Source organism: Lethenteron reissneri, chromosome 14, assembly GCF_015708825.2.
Source record: "Lethenteron reissneri isolate LAM-NWPU_2019-01 chromosome 14, ASM1570882v1, whole genome shotgun sequence".
Classification (NCBI taxonomy): Eukaryota; Metazoa; Chordata; class Hyperoartia; order Petromyzontiformes; family Petromyzontidae; genus Lethenteron; species Lethenteron reissneri.
The window spans coordinates 103,998-127,401 of NC_083792.1; the positions used below are offsets into that span (position 1 = coordinate 103,998).

At 52.2% G+C, this 23,404-nt stretch overlaps 2 protein-coding genes across 2 annotated transcripts; both read left to right on the forward strand.

Moving 5' to 3' along the window:
* The first annotated feature begins 2,471 nt into the window (after positions 1-2,471).
* Positions 2,472-6,455, forward strand: LOC133342209 (small ribosomal subunit protein uS14). The gene is made up of 3 exons (XM_061551183.1): positions 2,472-2,627; positions 3,897-3,996; positions 6,344-6,455. The coding sequence occupies exons 1-3, from the start codon at positions 2,566-2,568 to the stop codon at positions 6,350-6,352; spliced, it is 171 nt and encodes a 56-aa protein (XP_061407167.1). The 5' UTR covers positions 2,472-2,565; the 3' UTR covers positions 6,353-6,455.
* A 4,711-nt stretch (positions 6,456-11,166) lies between these two features.
* On the forward strand, positions 11,167-22,789 carry LOC133342158 (uncharacterized). Its single transcript, XM_061551129.1, has 6 exons — positions 11,167-11,269; positions 12,762-12,800; positions 14,019-14,791; positions 18,581-18,811; positions 22,517-22,635; positions 22,691-22,789. Exons 3-6 carry the CDS (start codon positions 14,092-14,094, stop codon positions 22,787-22,789), a joined length of 1,149 nt encoding a protein of 382 aa, XP_061407113.1. The 5' UTR covers positions 11,167-11,269; positions 12,762-12,800; positions 14,019-14,091.
* The last annotated feature ends 615 nt before the right edge of the window (positions 22,790-23,404 follow it).

Sequence of the window (23,404 nt, forward strand, 5' to 3'; positions counted from 1 at the left end):
CTTTATAGCAATGCTATTGTTTCAAGAGTTGTGCTTCCAGCAATTAGTTTGTTTTAGTGAACGTGTTTCCTAACTGTTTGTCTTGCTAGTATTTATCTAAAGCTCAACTTTGCAGTCTTCTCTCTTTTCAAGTTAATCAGTAATTTACTGTACACTATATTTCAATTGGATGTGTCGGATTCATAAATGGCAATAGCAAATCTAAGATGGTTAAATGTTTACCCATTTATACTTATGGCTTTATTTTTCCAAAGGCATTTTTTAAACAAAGATTAATGCTATAACTGCCAAGGCATAAACAAAAATGCCCAAAACGCATGTTTTTTGGGTTCGGCCACGTAATGATCTGGCCAAATTAATTTTGACTTCCTGGATCTTATTCTGAAGATGCCTGGTGCAGTTTCAAGTGGAATATTACTGGTAGGAACCTCCTGGTTACACCAGCCCACAGGGGATTATTGTGTGCGTCCGTGGGGAGGGGCTGGGTGGAGAGGGGCTGGGTGGGGAGGGGCTGGGTGGGGAGGGGCTGGGTGGGGTGGGGCTGGGTGGGGAGGGGCAGGGTGAGGCTTGGTGGGGCTGGGTGGGGAGGGGCTGGTCAGCCCGTAGTGAGTGCCCTTATAAAACTCAACATTTGACCGACTCACGCCGGCTTGTGCCCGCCCTCACAGTCGGGCATATTTGCGGAATACACCACGCCGCCGATTACCCTGGCCATTGACCGAGCAACCCAACGTTCCTACCAGCTCCCTCCGCAGGAATGCGTTTAATAGCTAGGTTTGGTTTTCACGATTGCTCTTCAGCTTACCTGTGAATACGCTGAAACAATAACCGGCACGTTAAAGGCTCGTACAATACACCACAATATATTTAATTTGGTTGTGTAGTTTTGCATGATGGTGTTGCCTTATGATGCAAATCTGTCCCACTTATAACGTGGCCTTACAAAAAAACAATGATTAATCACACAATTGACATTACTGTTATCTAACAAAAAACAACGCAAACTTTGTTGTCGTGTTACTCGTAAGACGCATCTCGACGTTTGTGCCATTTCACTAATTCAGGAATGATACACCTGGCAGTCACTTTGAATTTGCCATGGATAGGGCGAAGGGGCTACGTGGCGGACAGCAGTAAGGGGCCGTCCATAAATGACGTCACGACCCTAGGGGGGCGGGTCAGATATTTGTGACGATGTATGACGACGAGCGGGGGGGGGGAGAAATGTGACGTCACATCAAAATGCGCAACTTTAAATAAATATAGACAACACGTTCTACTTAATTAAATTGACTTTTTAATAAATGTTTTCTCCTACAACATCAGAGTGCAGCGCCACATTAAATACGCACTACAATGACAATAGTTTAAAGAGATTTGAAAGATGTTTTATTTTGGGGGGGGCAGAGCTTTGTGACGTCATATTTGAGGGGGGGTCTGACTTTTTGTGACGCCGTGTGACGAGGGGGGGGGGGGGGTCGAAAATCGTCCAAAATCGCGTGACGTCATTTATGGACGGCCCCTAAGGAGGCAGTGCAGCAAAGTACATTGTTGTACTCTACTTCTGTGTTCCCTGCCTTCACGACCATCACCCAATCACGGCGTGACGAGACCCCTCATCCAGCAGTGGATTTTGACACGAATGTTTCGCTGCGGATGAAATTTCAGTCACAGTTCCTATGATCACTGTTACATTGCTTTTATGGCTTTATTTTGGTGATTTCAAACCCTTTTTTGGTTTGACCATGTTGGTGATTTCAAAAACTTTTTTGGTTTGACCATGTTTGTTTGTTGTAATACGGAGTAAGACTGATGGCTTTAATCTAAGTTGTCTTGTGGTTGTTTTTGTTTGACTTGCATCCCACTGGGATTTTTGCACACAGCGTTGATGTACGGTGCTTTTTCTGGAAGTTTTTGCTGTTTTTTCCTGGATTTTTCTGTTTGCGCGTAGTCACTTTAAGATGTTTTCTTGTTCATGTTTTTGTTTGTTGCGGTTGCACCCGATTCAAGAGCCGAATGGCTCACAGGGCTACAGTATACCAAATACTGTAAATGAAACTGAAAACTACTGTGCTCTTCATGTCGCTCTCCCATACCAACATGGCCGCCACGCAGGCAACCAATCAGCGCGAACAGGAGGCGCGCGTTCGTCGCTAAAATCTCGCGAGACTGAGAAAATATCCTGGCGCGTCCGGGCTAACGCTAACATCTCGCGAGACTTTAGACTTTTTACTTAAAACTTTCGTGACTGCAGTAATTCATATTATTGGTTCTTTCGGTAAAGTCACGTAGATAGAAAATAACATTAAAATAACAAAAGCAAAAAAAAACCCACGACGTTTCAATCGCAACACAAGCGGTCTTCATCACGCGGAGAGAAAAATAAATGTTTGTAGCTATTTAACACACGAACGCGTCGCCACTTATCGCGAGATCTGTGGTTTGGACAGCGGCGGCGGGCGGGATAGATCCCGCTCTCGCGAGACTTGGGCGCGGGTATATAAGCGCGTGTCGCCCCGCCCCCCTTCCTCCTCGTCTGCTCGCGCCGCCGCCGCTTCGTCCGCCATGGGCCACCAGCAGATCTACTTCTCTCACCCGAGGAAGTTCGGCCAGGGCTCGCGCTCCTGGTGAGCACAACTCGCTCGCGGTTCGAGGGACCGAAGAGGGGAGAGATCCCCTTTGGTGGTTGCCTGGCTCGGGAGCGCGCAGGAGTGTGTGCAGTGCGGGCAGCGCATGCGAATAAAGCCTCCTTGGGCAAGGCCCGAGTAAGGCCTCTGGACAGTGAGAGTGGTGGTGAAAATGATTGTCGATGTTACCGAGGAATTGGAGAGGTTCTATTGGTGATTGTGAGTGGTTAATTGGTGAATGAGAGTTGATGGGTAGCGGTAGAGCGGGGTGGGCACGTGTGGAGTGGCGGTGCTGCCGGAAGGCGCGCGGGGTTGGGGCCTAGGCCCCCGTTGCACGTGGGACACGCGGTTAGTCGCAGCCCGGATCTCATCGCCGTGTACATCTTTGCTCCACTGCTGGATGAAGGCTACTTCCACGCCGTCGTGTCGTTCATTGGCGTTGTCTGACTATGGATCGCCAAGCTGGGTGGTGCGGGTTGATGAAGCGGGGTTGGGGCAACACACCGGGTGTTTGATCACTGCTAGCCGCGGCCGGGAATCGAACTTGTGTGGCCGGATTATTAGCGCAGTGCGATAATCGCTGCGCCACAGCCCCGGCTGATGTAATTGATTACCCTGGTGAGCCAAATCGTAATTTAATAATTACATTTATTAACGTGACCCAATTAACGAACCTCGTATACGAGGTTACCGCAATTATGCAAAAATCGATTCGATTAACTGCAATTATCACGATCCCACTTACTAACCCCAGTTAATGATCCGGACACCGAACGATTAATCTGATCCTTATGAGCATGTGGCTTAAAAGCCGAATTGAAGACCTGACCAAATTAAGAGTCTGGCCAGTTGCTTGGGACTCTTCCCCAAGTTCACTTTGTGATCATCAACCGACCATTTGCCCTGTTCTGAAAAATGATGTTGACCTGACCGTAATATATAACTCAGACCACAACACTTACAATATTGATACTGCTGCTTGTTGCTGGCTGCATGACGTTGAGCATTTGAACTTGTGCTCGGCAACTTAAAATAGTTACGTTGGATTTGAGTTCTCACCTGGTTAAACAAAACTAAACTACCCTCGTTGAAATTCTAACCTAATGCTAGTTTAGAGCACCATTGAGTTGGATGCCAGGAAGAGCCCCCCCCCCCCTTACGTTCATTGCATTTAGGTTCTGCATTCCCCCATGGTGCACTTTGTGGTTCCACGTTGTGCCACCGGGATTCTAACCTCACCCCCCCCCCCTTGTGCGCGTCCGACGACAGCCGCGTGTGCTCCAACCGCCACGGACTCATCCGCAAGTACGGCCTCAACATGTGCCGCCAGTGCTTCCGTCAGTACGCCAAGGACATTGGCTTCCAGAAGGTGAGGAGGCTCAACGAGCGAGGCCCGGTCCCCCGGAACAGCCGCGAGAGAGCAGCAGCCGCCGCCTTAGGCGCAGGCTGCGGCGTGGATACCGTGCAGGAGAAATTTCGAATGTGTTCGGGCGTACGTCAGCGCCACGTTGCGGCGACAAAACGTGCTAATAAATGGTGTGAAACAAGTGTACGACAGGTGCAGGAGCGGAGGTCTTGATTGTTTGATTCCTAGACTTCCACATGTAGAGAGCAGAGATTCAAACCTACAGTTTCATGTGAAGTGCCTGTTTGAATTGTGTGAACCTGGGATGTGGAGTGCAGGTTCGGATGAGTATAGAGATCTTGTTTGAGTCTAATCTGTGGTCTTGAAATTATTTTAATAAGAAGTATTGCGGTTGACAGGCTAGTGGTAACACTTGAGCCTCGCAGCAAGGAGGCGTCGGAGTTTGATTCCCAACTCTGGTGTCTTCCTATGTGGAGTTTGTATTTTCTTCCTGCTATGCATGGGTTTTCTCTGGGTTTTCTCTGGTTCCTCAAACACAATGGAACTCGTGTTGGTTAAACATCCCCCATACCTGAAAATGATACAATTGGGCTCCCACACAAAGAAACCTGGCAGGACCCTCATAGTCCTGACAATTGGGCTTTCCTCGGTTAAAAAGCCAAATAAATACAATATATGATACGCTGGAGATGCTATGCATGTGTGCACGTTCCAACATGGAATGTATGTATGTTCAACTTCTTTCGTGCTGTACATAGCCAGCTGCGCTAATCAGAGGTGGTATTTGAAGTTTTATTTGAATTGGTACTGTACCTCAGGAAATGTTTAACAATCATCTGGCAGGGCAATGTACAGCCTCGATTTATGTTTATAGAGAAGATTGGTGAGCTGGGAAAGGCTTGCCTTGGTTGGGTCATGATGATGAGAGTCGGAGAAACCGTGTTTAAAGTCAGGGGGTTCATTGGTTTAAGGTTTTGTTATGTTGGTGTTATAATTAAGTTGGGCTTTGTGGTTAAGTCAGCTTTTGTTTTGGTGGGGAATGTGTCATGGTCGTTGTATTAGGCTCGGGTTTATAGCTTGGTCATGCAACAACATCTCATGAAGCTGCACAGAAAGTAAGACCAGGCAATTGTGGCAAGAAAACGGATTTTATTATATACTTGGTCAGTCATAGGTGGAGGGGAGGAGGAGGGGACTGTCTTGAGCCTGAGCACGAACAGGGGTAGGAAGTCGAAAATGCAGATTTCTGGGGAAAGGGAGTTCCAGACCATGGGGGCAGCAGTGGAGGGGAGAGTCCTCCCACTGGACAACTTGACCCAGAGCTTCAACAGAAGCCTCTTGCTGGAGTGGATGGTGCTTGGGGTGGGGGGGGAGTAGGGACATCAGAGGGGACAGGTAGGCCGGGGCCAGTCCATGGGAAGATCTTGCAGATAGCGAGTTCGATCTTAGAATTTATCTGGAATCAGAATATGGCGGTTACGCGGTCACGTTTATGGCGCAGTTGAGGAATCTGGCAGCAATCATTTTGGATCGTCTTGAGTTTGGTGATAAGGGACATTGGGAGGTTGAGGTATTTTGGGTGGTACAGGATGTGAGGATGCCATAGAGGAGAAAGTTGCAATCGTCAGGATGTCACGAAGGCATGGATGAGTCTCGCCTACAGCCTCTGGTAAGAAACTGATGGATGTGGGAAATGTTGCACAGTTGGAAATAAGGGCCTGCAGAGATAAGTGGGGAGAGCCGAAGATCAGTAGCAACTCCCAAGGTGCCTCCGTCAGTGCGAGATTTCAGTTTAGGAAGCGCACACTCAAACCGGAGGCTTTATAGGAATTGATTTATTCATGACGAGGAGTGATTCCGTTTTGGAATTTTGTACCGATTTCAAATGTGCTTATCCTCGAGGTTTTTAAATAGCGGTAATAATGATGCGCTTCAGGAAGTCTTGTGATATGACGCGTAGCAATGAAATGGCCTTGGCCGGCTAGGCTCGTTCTGTTGGCGCTGTTTATATTGCCAAGTGAGGCATTTCTTGGATCAATTTTGCTGGTTTTCTGCAGGCGTTGCTATTTGTCATTGATAGGAACATTACCTTACAATAAAAGTTGTTTACATGTCATCTTTTTGACAGTTATTGTGCACCCCCACACACTGTTAGAGATGCAGCTAATGCATGGATGCTGTTCGCATTAAAAACACTTAAAAGTCATGGCTAATACTCTGAGAGAGGGCTTGTGATATCACTGCATCGATGTTGTGTAACACCCATGTGAGTTGTGTATAAATGTCACGTGTTACGATTTGCTTGACTGCAACTCTCCTTCTGTCTCTCCCCCTTCTCCCCTCCTCGCAGCTCGATTAAAGCCGGCGGCGGATGAGAGGGATGGAAGGCGTCGTTGCCTCCACTCTGAGCTCGCGTCGCCACCGCTGTTATTTTGGGTTTTAAATAAACGATGTGAGATGAGGAGCAGCTTCCCGAGTGTCGTGTGCGGCTGTGTCTCGGGTGATGTGTGACGATGCTTCACCTCGTTGGGAGGCGTGGGACCCCGGCCATGGCGAGCGAGGGAATATATACCGTGTTTCGCATCTCCCCCCCCCCCCTTGCTTGTTTGACGACCTTCAGCTTGGTGGTGAACTGCTGTGATTCAAGGATTGGTGGATCGTGCAGAGATGTGGAACTCCCAAACCTGGGCCTTGTGACCAAAGGAAGGCAGTCTAGCATATGGGTTTGTCAACTCATCTATATCGCGGACCATTAAGTGTTATCCCCTCGTATGTGATCGGGTATGTTTTCTCTTATCTGGTTTCCTTCAAATAAAACAATTCTTAAAATAATTAATTGGCCAAAAATTCCGATGGGAGGAGCCTCCAGAAAAAGTTATAGCCACTTCAGGTGCTGCAATGTCCCACTTTTAATGAAAAATATACCATACATAGAGGATAGCACTTTAACACAGATGCACACAGGGAGGTTCAGCACCACAGTTGTACTGTCATCTGCTTGGCCTTCTCATAGGCCAGTGGTGGATTTAGGAGTTTCATAAATCTTTACGTGATCCACCAACTCTTCTCTCAAGCACTGGATCGCGGGTATGGGCTTCCACATGCCACTGCAGTATCTGCAATGTATGTGTATTGAACTTTCGCACCATACGTAGCTAACTTTGCTAAATCGGAAGTGTGGGAAGAATTGTATTCGAGTGGAGTGGCCCGGGGTTGTGGAGATGCCTTCAAGATCATTCACCCTCGTGTCTCCGCAGCCTTGCACACATCACGCGCACGAGTTGAGCATCGCACGTTTGTATCAACTTCATGCAGACTAAATGCCCACCATTGGATAGGTTATTTCATTTGCTTGTCGACTTGTACAGCCATCTGTTCCACCTTGCAGCCCAGCATATAGCGCTCGCCGTTCCCTGGCAGACTCCCATTGCAGGCACTCGCCTTGCTTGACTTTATCTCCAAGTGTTGGATACGATCGTTACGCTGAATTGGCTACTACAGGGGTGAGAAACCGATGACCGGTGACTTAATTTCACGCAGCCTGCAACACGCAGGTATAGGAGGCCGACCACTTCAAAACTCCCCACATTTCTCCACGAGTGCAATTGGGTCCTGGAGGGAAAAAATATTTTCAACGACCTTGCAACAGAACACTTAATTTTCACACGCTCAAGTATTTTCTGTCAATTGCTGCAAGGGCCTTTTGTAATGACAAGTCATTGGTGGTCTTGTGAATGTGTAGTTGCCTGCCCGAAGGTATTTAAAATCCCATTCGGTTCTCCAAGAGGGAAAAAGGCTCCGAAACTTGGCAAGACCCTCTTGACAAAAGAGTTGTCGAGGTTTTCCAGGAAAATTATGGGAGTTTATGAAAAAAAATTTTGATAAAAAACTATGCCGATTTGGTCTAAAACATACCGATAAAAAAATTCTGTACACCTGAAATGGGAACACTGATAAAACAACTTTAAAGTGTGCAAAGAAGTATGAAGAAATGCATGCTTGAGGTTACATTTCATGTGGAGAAAGGACAAATGGATTTGAAGATGCACTGGTGAAAGACGTCCTTGACGAACGAAAGGGGGCTTGGACAACACATGGCTGTTAGGCCGGTGGACAACTGGCGACCGAGCCGAATGATGACATGCCTGAGAGGTCACGCTGAGATGGAGTGTTGATACAAAGCTCGGTGTGCAAGAGTGACATGGATTGTTGCTTCCATCACAAGACCGTGAGTGATGGTGGCTAAGGAGGCCTTCATCCGGCAGTGGGTAGATCAAGGCCGATTTGTGTGGCGTCACTTGCACGATACAGCAGTGACTGAGCGGGTGGGTTCAGGGTTCTGTGGCGTCATGGCTTGGTATGATCAAGGTTGGGATGCGTTTACTTGGGATGGGTTGAATCTGGTGTGGATCAAATAATTTAACCACGTAGGCTTCCGTGACCGGTAGGATAATACGTGTTGGTTTAGCGCAAATGTAATTTCACAACTAGCAATACGGCAATCGTTGCCCCTTACTGGTGGACGTGCTTCCTCGGAAGCGAAGTGCCCAGTCCTGTGCAGCACAGCGACAGCTACCACTGGTGGTGGGGGCTGGCGAGGCTGCCCATTTAAATAAAATGTCTATCGCTTGTCGAAGTGCGCTCGAGTTTAGTTCTGGTCACGTGGGATTATGCCAGGTGGTGTCAGGGATCAGAATTTGTCAAGTGGGGGTCAGGTCAACAGGTCAGGTTAGGTTTGCTGGGGTGAGGTGGTCAGGTTAGGTCGGCTATGATGAGGTCATGGTCAGGGTTAGGTTCGCTGGGGTGAGGTGGTCAGGTTAGGTTCGCTATGGTGAGGTCAGGGTTGGGTCACGGAGGTCGGCTGCGGTGAGGTCAGGGTTAGGTCAGCTGCGGTGAGGTCAGGGTTAGGTCAGCTGCGGTGAGGTCATGGTCAGGGTGAGGTCACGGTCAGGGTGAGGTCAGCTGCGGTGAGGTCAGGGTTGGGTCAGGTGAGGTCAGGGTGAGGTCAGCTGCGGTGAGGTCAGGGTTGGGTAAGCTGCGGTGAGGTCACGGTCAGGGTGAGGTCAGCTGCGTTGAGGTCACGGTCAGGGTGAGGTCAGCTGCGTTGAGGTCTGATGAGGTTGAGGGCGCCTGGGCTCCACGTGTTGCCGGACTCTGGCTTTGAGGCTCGCTGGGTGGTGAGTGGAGGACCCGACCGGTCGCGTCATGTTAGCGCGGGGGCGTGTGAGTGAGGCACGTGTTCCCCACCTGGGTCTTCTCTGCGAGTGCGCTGCTGCTGCTACTACTACTGCTGCTACTGCTGCTGATGCTGCTATTACTGCTGCTGCTGCTGTGCGTGCACGTGAGCTCTGCCTTCAATTGAACACGCTGCATGTGTGAGTAAGCTGTGCGCGCTGTGTGTCCTATATGGCTGACCGTGAACCCATCCGCTGTATGAGTGCTATATGGGCTGTATGTTGTCTATAAAGTTGTGCATTTTGATGAGTGTATTCGTTGGCTATATGTGCTATGTATGAGCGTGCTATCTGCTATGTATGAGAGTGCTGTGCTGTTTGCTATGACTGTGCGGCTGCCATGTCTGCGATGCTTTTTTATGAATGTGCTACACTGAGTATGCTGTCTGCTGTGCTATGTATGAGTGCTATGATGCGCTGTTAATGAGTATGCTATGTATGAGTGTGATGTGCACTATGTATGCATGAATATAATACTGGTAGGAACCTGGTTACACCAGCCCACAGGGGATTATTGTGTCCGTCCGTCGTGCAGGGAGGGGCTGGGTGGGGAGTGTGGGGAGGGGTGGGGCTGGGTGGGGTGGGGCTGGGTGGGGAGTGTGGGGAGGGGTGGGGCTGGGTGGGAGGGGTGGGGCTGGGTGGGGAGGGGCTGGTCACCCCGTGGTGCCCTTATAAAACTCAACGTTTAACCTACTCACGCCGGCTTGTGCCCGCCCTCACAGTCGGGCATATTTGCGGAATACACCACGCCGCCGTTGACCCTGCAGGCCATTGACCGAGCAACCCAACGTTCCTACCAGCTCCCTCCGCAGGAATGTGTTACGTCAGCTATGTGCATGCTATGAATGAGTGTGCTGTCTGGATGCTACGCGTGGATGCCATATGGGTTGCTGCGGAAAAGTAGACATTGTATGGGAGCAGCAAGTTACAAGTGTATGCTACGAGTATGCTATGCTATGTGTGTGTATGCTGTGAATATGCTATGTGTGTGTGTGCTATGTATGCTATGCGTGTGTGTATGCTGTGTGTATGCTATGTGTGTGTATGCTGTGTGTATGCTGTGTGTATGCTATGTGTGTGTATGCTGTGTGTATGCTATGTGTGTGTATGCTGTGTGTATACTGTGTGTATGCTATGTGTGTGCTGTATGCTATGCTGTGTGTATGATGTGTATGTGCTGTGCTCCGGGTGTGCTGTGGGTGCGAGGTGCATGCTCGCTCGGCGGGCCGTGCTCCCGTGATGCCCCGCGCGCACTAGACATGGCGCCGTGCTGCCCGTACGCGGGGGGAGGCGCTCGCCTCTAGGCCTCGCGGCGCGGGGACGCGGGATCCCTGATCCCCCTCACCCCCTGAGCCCCCTGAGCCCCTCATCCCCTTACTCCTCACCCCCTCAGCCCCTCAAACCGGTTCTCCCGCTCGCTGTACTCTCTCCGATCCCCCCTCGTCAGCCGACTCCTCACCCCCGACTCACTCCTCGTCCCCTACTTCTTTCATCCACTGAGCTCCCCCCGTCCTCCTGCCCCCTCTGATCCCCTGATCCCAACCACCCTCACTACTCCATCTCCTCTCGCCGCCTGGTCCCCTCTCACTCCCTGTCACTGCTCACCACCCACCCCCCGTTCTCTTTTCCCTTCTCCCGCCCTTTACCCCCCCTACCCGGTCTCCTCCTTGATCCCTCTGCTTCTTCCTGCTCCCCATTCCACTCCCCTCGATTCCTTTAACGCGGCGACCCTCTCATAGACTGCTTGGGCTCATCTCTCTGCCCCCCAGCCCCCCACTTTACTCCCTGAGACCCCATCCCCCTCTGCCCCCCCACCACTCCCTGAGACCCCCCCTCTGCCCCCCCACCACCATCCCCCTCTGCCCCCCCCCACTCCTCTGCACCCCCCCCCCACTCCTCTGCCCCCCCCCCCCCACTCCTCTGCCCCCTCCACCACTCTCTGACCCCCTCTCTGATCTCCGGCCACGCCGTCACCAGCTGAAGGCCCCCCCCCACTCGGTCTCCCTCCTGCGTCGCCTGTGGGGCCTGCCGACTTCGCTCGCGTGAGTGCGGCATCAGCGGTGCGGTGTGGGGGGGGGGTCGGGGATTCGGCCTTCGGTTGTGCGGCGGGAGAGGCAACTATCAGGGGAGTGGAGATCAGGGATCAGAGTAGGGGGGTCAGGGATCAGAGTAGGGGGGTCAGGGATCAGAGTAGGGGGGTCCTGTGTCCGGGTATCAGGGATCGGAGTAGGGGGATCAGGGATCAGAGTAGGGGGGTCCTGTGTCCGGGTATCAGGGATCGGAGTAGGGGGATCAGGGATCAGAGTAGGGGGGTCCTGTGTCCGGGTATCAGGGATCGGAGTAGGGGGGTCAGGGATCAGAGTAGGGGGGTCCTGTGTCCGGGGATCAGGGGTCGGAGTAGGGGTATCAGGGATCGGAGTAGGGGGATCAGGGATCAGAGTAGGGGGGTCCTGTGTCCGGGGATCAGGGGTCGGAGTAGGGGGATCAGGGATCAGAGTAGGGGGGTCCTGTGTCCGGGGATCAGGGGTCGGAGTAGGAGGGGTCAATGATCCCAGTGGGGATCAGAGGCCCAGGGACTCTGTTATCAGGGACCGGCGATCATTGACCGGGGTGTAACCAGGACTGGGACAGCTTCTAACTCGTACCCACAGTCCATGGCGATGTGCTGCTGCGCTAGATGATGTGTGCCTGTTATAATGTATCGCTGTATTTAGGGTCGTTGTGATACTACTACAGTGGGGTGGGCTGGTGGATAGTACTGTAGCAGCCATAGCCGAGCTTGCTACTGCGTGTGTGCTGGGCGAGGAGATGTTCATTTTCCGGGTCTCCAACCCCGGCTGGAATGATTCTCCGGGGTGAACCCATTTGGGATCCCAATCGGGAGGGGGGAGTTTATAGTATCATGGTCACTGAGCGTGGATGACGGAGATCATAAAGACGGGGCGTGAGGGAGTCCGGGTTTGGGTTGGTGGGCAAAGTTCCCCGAAACCGATGGGTAATGAACATAGGGACCGATGTGGGTTTGAGGGATCCATCAGCGAAGTATTTTGAGAGAAGCCACAATCCCAGGATCGGGGTTGAGGTATTGGGTTGTCCGGCCAAGGAACTTTGCGGTCCATTTAATGTAATTGTAGTGCCCTAGACATTGTATATAATACACGTGGCCAACCCACCTCACAACGCTTGCCAGCATGAGGGTGAACCTAGCCTGGTACAGAAACTTCACCACTTGGCGCCGAACGGATGCTGGTTATTGCTGCTGCTGTGGTGTGTGTGTGGTTGTGTGTTTTAGTGTGAGGTGCACCTAACCTGGCACAATCGCCGTGGTGACATCACCGACACTTCGTGGCTAACAGCGGCTGGTGTGACGTGTTGGTGTGAGGCGTGGCGTGTCCGGAGTGGTGTATTGTGCGTGGTTTTTTACGAGTTGTGTGTCTCTGTGGTGCTGTCAGGTGTCGTGTATTTCACCAAGTTAATTGACAATCTTTCCATACCTATCTACCTATACTCGTGGAATTTTTCATCTGGGTACAGATACATTGGGAGGCTGCTGCTGCTGCTGCTGCTGCTCAGGTGAGCGTCTAGGGATGGCTCCCTATCGTTAAACAATTTTATTGTCCACTGCTGACCTGGTTAATTACTGCCCATTCTGAGGAGTTGGAGACTGCTTCTAAACTCCGTATTTTGGCAGAAAGAGGTGATGGGGGGGGGGGGTCTTTACCGTCAGCTGCACCAAAATGGCAGCCTAGAAACTCTGTGTCATCCACACTCCCCACCCCCTCGTCCCTCCGTGAGTAACGGTGGGGTTTTTACGGAGGGTTGACGACTTCCCGTATGTGGGCAGCGTGTTCGTGACCAGTTCCATTGCGGCAGGAGGGGGAGGTCTCGCTCAGAATTCGTCGAGCAGCAGTCCATTGGCCGCGTAAATCTGCCTTGGCCTGTTTCCTCCCCACGAAGCTCCGGCTGGATCTGTTCAGTCACAATCACACAACCCCCTCTTCTCTGTGCCTGCACAAACGCCTACAACCCACCTTGCAACATGCAAACGGCCCTGCATAGATCCGTCCTGGATGTATCCATATGGGATATTTCAGATCCCTGAGAGATCTGGACCTAGTCCCAGAATTGACCTCCGCGACAAGCGAGACTGCATGGGCTGGGTCATGTAGCCCGCATGCCCAGCCACCGCATTCCAAAAGAGCTTCCGCTTTGGCCGGATAGAGGGGGCTAAACGGTTGCTGTATGGGCTATGGAGGAGATGGGCGAATGTGGTACAAGAAAATGTTGAGCTTGATTGGACTTGCGAATCACTGGTTCCAGTGGTGTCAGCCTCTGTGGAGGAGGCCCGTGAAAGTCGCTTCTGCGCAGTTGAAAAATACTGCTGGGCAGTTGGGAGGCAAATTTGGAGGGGGGTAAAGGAGTGACCCCCTCACCAACGAGCATAGCGATGGGTGACTAAAATACAGTAAGGTGGCACGGTAGGGAGCGTAGGTGGTACAATGGCCCGATCATTCAATTCATATAACCTGTAACACCTGGATCTACCCCTGTACCTCCTAACAACGAGCCTTTGATACTTTACGTGGCCTCAAAGTGCACCGAGTTTGGCACAAGCGCCATGACATCACCACCACATCGTGGCAAATGGCAGCTAATTTGGTTGTCGGTAGTCTCTAGTGCCACCGCCATTATTAGTATTATGCACAATGTCTATATCCTGTACAGCGTGTGTATTGGGTGTGCATGGAATTTACGCTGCGTGTCTCCGTGTGTGCTGTGAACGCCGCTCAGCCCCTCAGCTCGACGCCGCGCGGCATCCCTCGGGCCACGCGCACGCCCCCCCCCCACGGCACCGGCAGCTGCGATGGCATCGGTGATGTCCGGCGCCGTCGACTGGCTGCTCCTACCCTTCGACCTGTACGTGGAGATCTTCCAGTACCTGACGGCGGGCGAGCGGGCGAGCGCTCGCGTCGCCTGCCGGGCGTTCCGCGCGCTCCTCGACCACCCGTGCCTGTGGCACGACCGCACGGTGCGCCTGCGCGAGCTGCACCGCTACGACGCTCGCACGTGGCGCACGCTCCAGGGCCGGCGCGTCAGCCGCGTCGAGCTGGCGCGCGCCGCCGCCAAGGACCTGCGCCGCCTGGCCGAGGGCCTGCCCGACGTCACGGCCGTGCGGCTCACGGGCTCGCCCCGCGCCGGCGCGCTGGCGCCGCTGGCCGCGCTGGCGAGGCTGCGCGACGTGTGGCTCGACGACTGCACGCGGCTGTCGGGCGCCGAGCTGCTGCGCGACGTGGCGCCCTTCACGGGCCGGCTGACGCACCTCACGCTGGGGAACCTCACGAGCTTCGGCGACGACGACCTACGCCAGCTGGCGCGGCTGCAGAACCTGGAGGCGCTTTCGCTGCGTCGCTGTCTCAAGAGCTCCGGCGGGTTCAGCATCTCGGGCCCTGCGCTACAGTACGTGCTGTTCCGGCTGCCCAAGCTGCGCTCGCTGGCGCTGTACGCAGCCGGGCTATCGAGCGACGGGCTCTCCCTCGCCTTCACGCCGCCCTGCCAGGACCCAGGTAGGGGGCCCGTACGGCCATTTTGCTCTCTGGGGGGGGGTGGAGTCGGTGGGGATGCAGAGGGAGAGGGTGGAGGTGGCTCGGCGGGGCACAGAAAATGCCAGCACTGAAGAGCGAATGGAGAGTGAAATGCTATGAGCTGGCGCGGCATCCCTCGGGCGACGAGCTACCATGTGGTTGACTGGTGTGGTTCAGGTCAGTGGGAATGCTGAGTGACTAACTGGTTGGTGGGTTGACTGGAGGTGGTGGTAGTAGGGTGAGTATGTGTGGCTGCCTGGTTGGCGCAAGGGCTTGAGTTGGTTGACTTCTGAGCTCGGTCACAGCTCATAACTTTCCCGGTTTTGGATTTTCATTCCTGGAGTGGTGGTGCAGTCGTTAGCGCACTGCTCTACAAACCCGGCAACCCGAGTTCGAATCCCCCTCACGGCTAACATCGGTGACGAATATTTGAACTGGTCCTGGGCCTCCCCGAGATCGACTGCTTTAAGACGAGCAGCTAATGCGTCATGTAAACATCAGCACTGGACAGAAAAGGCGGCCGGGTGTGGCGCTGGCCACCTGCGATATTAATAGGTGCTCGTTATCAGCACTTGCCCCAACAGTCTGTTGAGGCTACACGGGAGGTCTGTTCACACCACCGGGGGTTCAGGACATCAAGACCAGAAAATACAGCCGGATTTTAGCCACGACTATCGCTGGGTTTACACACGGGTAGCGGGATAAATTGTTTTGGAGGCAAGGGTTTGTGAAACTCCCAATCCCACAAGTCTCCGACTTGACCAGGAGATGGCAATACAGCAAGCGGGTTCGTGAACTCGTCTGTATCGTGAACCTTTGAGTGTGATCCCCTCGTATGCATGGTGGGTTGTCTCTGGCTACTCTGGTTTCTTCCCATACGAAACAAAACGCTCGTTATTCAAACGTTGTAATGGAGAAGAGAGTTATCATAGTAGGTTTTTACCCTTTAAACTGGTACAAAACTGACACCTTTATACAAGGCATCATGTTTGCAATAAACACAACACAAGCAGTCAAATGCAAACAAAAAGAAACAACTCTGATGATGATAATGATATGCACTGTCCTTGAAGTTGATTGGTCCACACCCGAGACAGCTTTCCTTAGAGCCTAGTCTCCATTGGTGTTGGACCAGATGACGCCAAAAGGCGTACAACTCAAAAACAGCGCACTATCAGAGTATTGAGAGCTCGGGGTAAGCATTTACACTACGAGTGTGGACCAATCAACTTCAAGGACAGTGCATATTATCATTATCAAAGTTCTTTCTTTTTGTTTGCATTTGACTGCTTGTGCTGTGGTTATTGCAAACATGATGCCTTGTATAAAGGTGTCAGTTTTGTACCAGTTTAAAGGGTAAAAACCTACTACTATATTTTGCCACTGGTAAAGGAGGTCTCATAGTGTAAATGAGAAGAGAGTTTGCCTAAAAAACTATGAATACCAGCATTCATGTAAATGAGTGTCTAAAAGGCTGGTAAATGCCATGTTTTGAGTTGGAAACCGGCCACGTGGCTCCTCTGCAGAGCGAGCGGCTCCGCGCACCACTTCCTGGGGACGTCTTCCAGTGATTATCCTTCGGAGGGATTTGCCTCCGCCGTGTCAATGTGGAATTTCTAGCACTTGTATTGCCGGAGCGTGAACGGGACGTGCGAACACCGGTGCCTCAATGCTCATTTGAGCGGGAACTCTGACTTTGGAATCTGCGTATTACAGTGAATAGCAACCATAATGTAAAGTCCCATGTCAGTTAATTTCTGGATTAGTGTCTTCCCACACCGTGTCAGTCATTTGGAGGGGGCGGGATTCTTTGGCCATACTTCACCAAGCTGGTCAATGTGGGCCGATGAAGGGGGATTCCCCGAACCTCTTTGGATATCACGCTCCACCGATATTAGCTGTTGCCTGGAATCGAGCTCAAGTCGACGGGTTCATAGTAAGGTTGTTAAAACATTGGTCTTGTGTCCATTACCAGTAACCACATTGCCTAAATTTTGGAAAACCCCGGCTCACGGTGCCACACGTACAGGAAACTCGAGACCAATGAACGTAACCTCTTAAACTGAAAAAAGAAGGGAGTTTCCACTGGTCGAATGGTCGCACACTGAACTCGCAATCCAGAGGTCACCGGTTCGTTTCCATCTCCTGGCTCGGCAGCCAAAACAATGGAATACAGCCACAGTCTGGGCAATTAGGACAACCCCACTACCATGCTTGCCTGTGCTGTGCAACATCCTCCCGCCAAACATTCGCCGCCAAGATGCTGGGCAAAGTACATGCGGCACCGGAGTTACCCCTTCGTGTCGACATTTTCAAGCCCCACCACCCATGCGCCTGAAGTCCCAACACCCAGTGTGTGCAATACAACAGTCCTAAGAGTGGACCCGGCCGGGTACGGGTAGGGTACTGGTATCGGGTACCTGATTGCGACCTCTGGGATGAAGCCATGTTGCAGGCGCGGGTGGGTTGATTCTAGGAACTTGAATTGTGAGAAGAGACAAGACGTTTGGAAATGAGTGACAAACAGTTACTCACCAGTGACTCACGGTCTACCCGTACCCGTACCCGGCCGCACCAGGGTCGCAAACGGCTACCCGTACCCGGCCGGGTACGGGTAGCCGGGTATCGGGTAGGGTATGGGTATCGGGTAACCGGTTGCGACCTCTGGAGTGGAGTGAAGAATTGAGAGCCGTGTAAGTGCCGAAAACTAGGACCTCGTAAGCGATCCATCCGTCCAGATGCCTGGCTTTGACCTTCCAAGGCGCCACTGGGTGCAGTTAAACTGCTTGCGGTGTGACCAGGGAGTGTGTTGCTGCTTCCGCACATCGATGGGGCATCCTATGTGACAGCCCCACTGTGTGAATGCGGGGAGCAGGAGACCACGGCGCACGTCGTCTTCGGCTGTGAAGTGTCTCAGGGCGGACTGGTTGCCCTGCAGGTGCTGGAGGAGGAGGCTGCAAAGTGGCCCTGTGGCTATGTGGGCTGAGGTCCACTCAAAGCACATTTATTAATATATATTGTAAATGTGTCTGGTGTTTTGACTTTGGGAAGTCGTGTGAAATAGAATTCGCTAAGTAGATAAACTGCCACCTCTTCAAAGACGTCTGGTCCACGTGGAGGATGAGACCTAATATCTTGAGCTTCCTGGAGTCGAGACTTCTAACGCCAGCAGTGTTGTGAGCATCAAGCAATTGCAGGGCTGCCCCTGCACCTTTTATAAAGATTTCCATCTTGCCGTTTGTCCATTCACATGTGCCAATCATTGAATGTTTTTGTTGAGAAACGGTTACAGGTTCTGCACTAAGACAACCGGTAATCGAGAACGGCGATTGGTTCGCTGGTTGGCGTAGTGTCGTAGCCGTACAGTGATCACTCTTAAAATAATCAGGCCTGCCTGTGACGACTTGCGCCACAGTGAATCTACTAATTATTGTCGATTTACATTTGTGCAATATATTTTATGTCTCGCGTGATGCGGTTGTTTTTAACGCCGATTTCTATTTGCTTCGTCGCTACGTTTAGTTTTATTTTATTATGTTCTGATTTTGTAGTTTCGGTGACCCAGGTCTCTCTTTGCAAACGAGACTCATCCCGGCCCCTTTTAAGTTCTCAACACGTTGAGTTCAATAGCAAAATCAACAAAAAAACAACACTATAAAGCATCGCAGCGCGCTACCCGTCGCGCCCCGCAGGATAAAAGTTTTAACGGTTGACGCTGCTGCTGCTGCCATCGCTGTTGCCGTCCCCGGCGCGGCTGCCGCCTGCTGCCAGCGTGTAACGCAGAGGGCGATCTCCCCTGCATCAAGTCGCTGGCGCTGGAGAACCTGGGGCTGACGCACTCGCTGAGCTGGCCGCTGTCGGACGAGGCGCTGGATCAGCTGGCGACCGTGCGCACGCTCCTTGTCAACTCGTGCTACCTGTTCCGGCGGAGAGACCTGCCCATCCGCGAAGTCACTGCTATCTTCCAGCGCCTACCCAATGTCGTGCACCTCGACCTGGGATGTGAGTGTGCGCGAGGTGCGCAATGTGTGTGTGTGCGCATACGAGCATGGTGATGTGAGCGTGTGTGTATGGGGGGAGCGGTGGGTGTAGCGGTTAGCACACTGCGCTACGAACCCGGCGACCCAAGTTCGATTCCCTTTCGCGACCAATACCGGTGACGATTATCTGAACTGGCCCTGGACATCCATGGGGTCGACTCAGCTTTGAATGAATACCTGGTGCGGTGTGTAAATATTGCCACTGGGGAGACAAAGGGGGCCGGGTGTGGTGCTGGCCACCCAACCCCTCATGTGCCGTGCCAGCCTTCATGGGTGCTCACAAACAGCACTTGCCCCAACAAGCACTTGCCCCAACAGTCTGCTTAGGGAGAAATTTGTCTTCGTCTTTTGATGGTGCGTGTGAGGGTAGTTGCTGTGTGTGGGAGGGAAGTGGTGTTGATGTTTGTGGCTGTAGTATGGGTGTGTCGATTCAGCCTTCATAGAGTACCTGGTGCGGAGTGTAAACACTATCACTGGGGAGACAAAGGCAGCCAGGCATAGTGCTGGTCCACACGACGCCCCTGGTAGCACCGTGCCAGTCTTCATCGGTCCTTGCTAACAGCACTTACCGCAACAGTCCGTGTAGGCTACACGGGCGATCTTTGTATTTGTACATGTGTGAGAGTTACGACGACCAGATCATCTCCATCCTGAGGTGAATTATTATTTGCCATCGTCCTAGCAGGCTCACTGAGTGGCCAGCAGATGGCCTGCGTGTACCGTATCACGTTCCCCTTGCATGTAGCGGTCTTACTGTACGTTCTGAAGGTGTGCTGTGTGTATGGGCTTGTGCTGTGTATGAGGCTGTACACATCGGACCAGGCTCCGTGTACCATACCTAGTATTGGCTAAATACCCGGGTATACACTCATGTCCTAGGGTACACATCTGTACAGGTACATGAATGGTACACAGTGTCGTTTGTGTACGATTCGTTGTCTGTGTGGTTTGGCATGTGTACCCATGTGCTGGCAGATGCCACATACTGTGCGTGTTCCGCATAGAGATGTGTGGATGCACTGCCAATGCCATACGAGTACTCTGTACTGTGTGAGTACTATGTTGGGACGCCGTGGTGGAGAGATGTTAACTCCCTCGCCTGGTATGAAGGAGCTCGTGGGTTCTATCCTGACCCTGATGCCTGCTGTATATTTGGAGTTTGCATGTCTCTCTCCCCGTGGTCGTGTGGATTTTTCTCTGGGTCTTCCGGCTTTTCCCTGCACATTTAGAAAAAAAATTTCGAGTATTTGCCTGCTATAAATTTCCACATGATAAGCCACTTCGTTGAGCTATCATTTGTGGCCAGGTCGCTTCTGAAAAAGAGCCATTTGGCTCAGTGGGCCTTACCTGGTTAAACAAAATAAAAAAATTCCTCGTTATTCATGAACTTGCTATCTGCGATTTTGGCTATCCGCGAATCGCATCTGGAACACCACATGACTACTTCATCGAGAGAGAGAGTGATGAGGTAAAGGAATGATAGAAAATATGATACGAAAAAGTGATGAGATTTATTGTTTATGTATTTATTCATAGGCAAATATCATTATTCGCAAAATTTGCTATTCACGATCATTTCCGGAACGTATCCCTCGTGAATAACGAGGGAATACCGTAGTTTAAAAAAAATTATCTTGAGTACACGGTGACAGGGTGGAATAGAGGAGGGGAGATGGTACAGGGGTGAGAGGCGGGTGGTGGGCGGGGGAGTGTGATGGAGGGTGATGAGAGAGTGAGGGAGCGGAGAGAGAAACGGGGAGAGAGAGCAGAGAGAATACAGAACAGAGCGATAACAAGAAGGAAGGGATGAAAAAAAGTTAGAGAATAGAGCAGAAGGACAAGAGATAGGGGGAGAGAATAGGGAGAATGTCAATGTAAAGAGGGGGAAGGGTGCGTTTAGTGTGGGAGAGAGAGGGGAGAGAGAGGAGAGAGATCGTACCGAGAGCTGTGATGGGGGAGAGACACGGAGTCTGTACAGGAGAGGGAAGATTGGAAAATGGGTCGATGTGAGAGATGTGGAAGATGAGGATTTAGGGCCGGGTAGAGCCGTATCTCCTCGTTAGAGATTCCCTTATCCTCCCACCATCACTGCCCCTCACCCACACGACTCACCACCACCACTCCTCACACACTCCACCACCGCTCCTTACGCACACTGCTACACCACCGCTCCACCACCACTCTGCAAATGCTCCATCAACACCGCTCCATCACCACTCCACAACCGCTCTTCATGCACACTGTTCCCACCACTGCTCCACCACCATTCCACCACCACCACTACTCCACCACCGCTCCATCACCCGTCACCTCTTCACACCAACAGTGCTCGCCGCCCACCACTGCTGACACCACACCATGAGTGAGCGTGAGCATAGCATGAGTGAGTTAGTGCTTGGTATGGAGTGAGTTTGCATAGCGGTGTGTTGGTCCAGTTAATGTCATTCTGTATTGCATCAGTGTCGTGAGAGATGGCAGCGGCTTGGGGGAGGCCCTCCAGCAGTGGATAGATCACGGCTGATGGCGATAATGATGGGTGTACTACATCTGTTATTGCCGAGCATCTCCCCGCTTGACCCCAGTGTCTGCCCTCTATTTGGTTCCTGTCTCTCCATGGCTCTGGCGTCACAGTGTATCTCTTCCATCGAGTTGTAAATGGCTTTGACAATTTCTCTCTATATTTGTTTTTTAATTAAGGCCTTAAATGGTGCAAGCTTGAATGACCATCAGTTTCCAATTAATCAATGCCTTTTCACGGTCCGCTAGAGCCAGGCATTGTGCCGTTTTTATATTCTTGTGCGTTCTCTAGAATCTGGTGGCATGTCTTGTCGGCATTGTGCACTGTATTTATATGTTGTGTACGTCTGTATGTTTGTCTTGTGCACACGTACTTTGTGTTTGGATGATGGGGCGTGGTGACGCAGTGGTTAGCGCACTGGGAACCTGGTGACCCAAGTTTGATTCCCGCTTTCGGCCAACACCCTTGACGATTATATGAGGCTGGTCCTGGGCCTCCCTCAGGTCGACTCTGCCTCAAATGAGTGCCTGGTTCAGTGTGTAAACATCAACACTGGGGAGATCAAAGTGGTTAATTGTGGTGTTGGCCACCTTGTGCGCGTTCCGGCTTTCAGCATAACAAGAAATAAGAATACAATACAGCTCGTCAGTACCAACCACAATGACAACAACAACAAAAACAACGACACGACAAAAACAACGACACAACATGCCCACCAAGCAGGATCAGCCGCGGCTGTTACCAGCTTCACCATCATCAAACTCAATCTCCTGCTTCCCCCACAGTCCACAACTCCCTCCCCACAGCAGTCTGGGCTGTCCACTCCCTGCCCCTGTGAAGGCTCAAGACCTTTCTCTCCTCCTCTGTCCATGACTCACTGCCTCTGGCAAGAATATAATTAGGTGCACTGTCTGTACAGCATCATGGCATGCGGCCGTGCGGTCTTTGTCCCCCGTGTTCCTCTAACCGCCTGTGCCCCTGTTTCCAATGCCCCCCTGTTTCCTTCTCCCCGTTCCTGTGTTTCCTTCTCCCTGCCCTCCTCTCCTCCTCTTCTCGTGTTTCTGTCTCTGCCCCCCTGTTTCCCCTGTCCCTCCGTCCCTCTCCCCTGCTCCCCACCGCGCCCCCGTGTCGCTCTCTCCCCGCACGTAGCCACGAACTGCAAGAACGCGGTGCTGGAGCACGTGCCGGCGTCGCTCCAGTCGCTGGACCTGCGCGACTGCTACAGCATCTCAGGCGCCGGGCTGCAGTTCCTGTGGATGCGCCGCGGGGCACCCTCGCTGCGGCCACCTCAACCTCTCGCTGTGCAACCGCGTGTCGCACCAGCCGCTCGCCGTGCTGCACAAGCTCTTCCCCAACCTCGAGAGCCTCGACCTCAGGGTATCAACCTCCGCATCGTCATCGTCGTCATCGTCTTCGTCATGATCTTTATCATCGGCATCATCTTCTGGTTCTTTCGGTAAAGTCACGTAGAAGGGAAGTAATAAAATAATAAAAATAAAACATATAATAATTCTCACGACGTTTCGGCCACAACGCAAGCAGCCATCCTCAGGTGAAGACCAGGTCGGCTGCTTGCGTTGTGGCCGAAACGTTCTACGTGACTTTACCGAAAGAACCAAGAAGATGAATCCCTGCAGTCACTAAATCTTTAAATCGAAAAATCGTCATCATCTTCGAAATGGTTACCGTCGTCTTGATCGCCATCGTCTCCAGAGTCGTCCGGAACACGTACAGACAGGTTGTGCGGTGGTACGGACACCTCGGTAGAAACCCACGTCACATTTACACGGGTGTTGATGTCCCGGCACGGCAGGGAGTGCAGGGGGGTGAGGGGCGTTGAGGGGGCAGCAGGGTGGGGGTGGTGGAAGAGGCAGGAGGAGGAGGAAGGGGTTGAAAAAAGGGAGAGCGCATTTCTCAGCAGCGTGGAGGTTAAGACAGCCTGACATTCACTCACAGCGCAACGTCACGAAGGGTCACGGTGGGCCGGCGTGGGGCAGGGTGGGGTGGGACACCACGGAACTGTGGGGGAGATAAAGC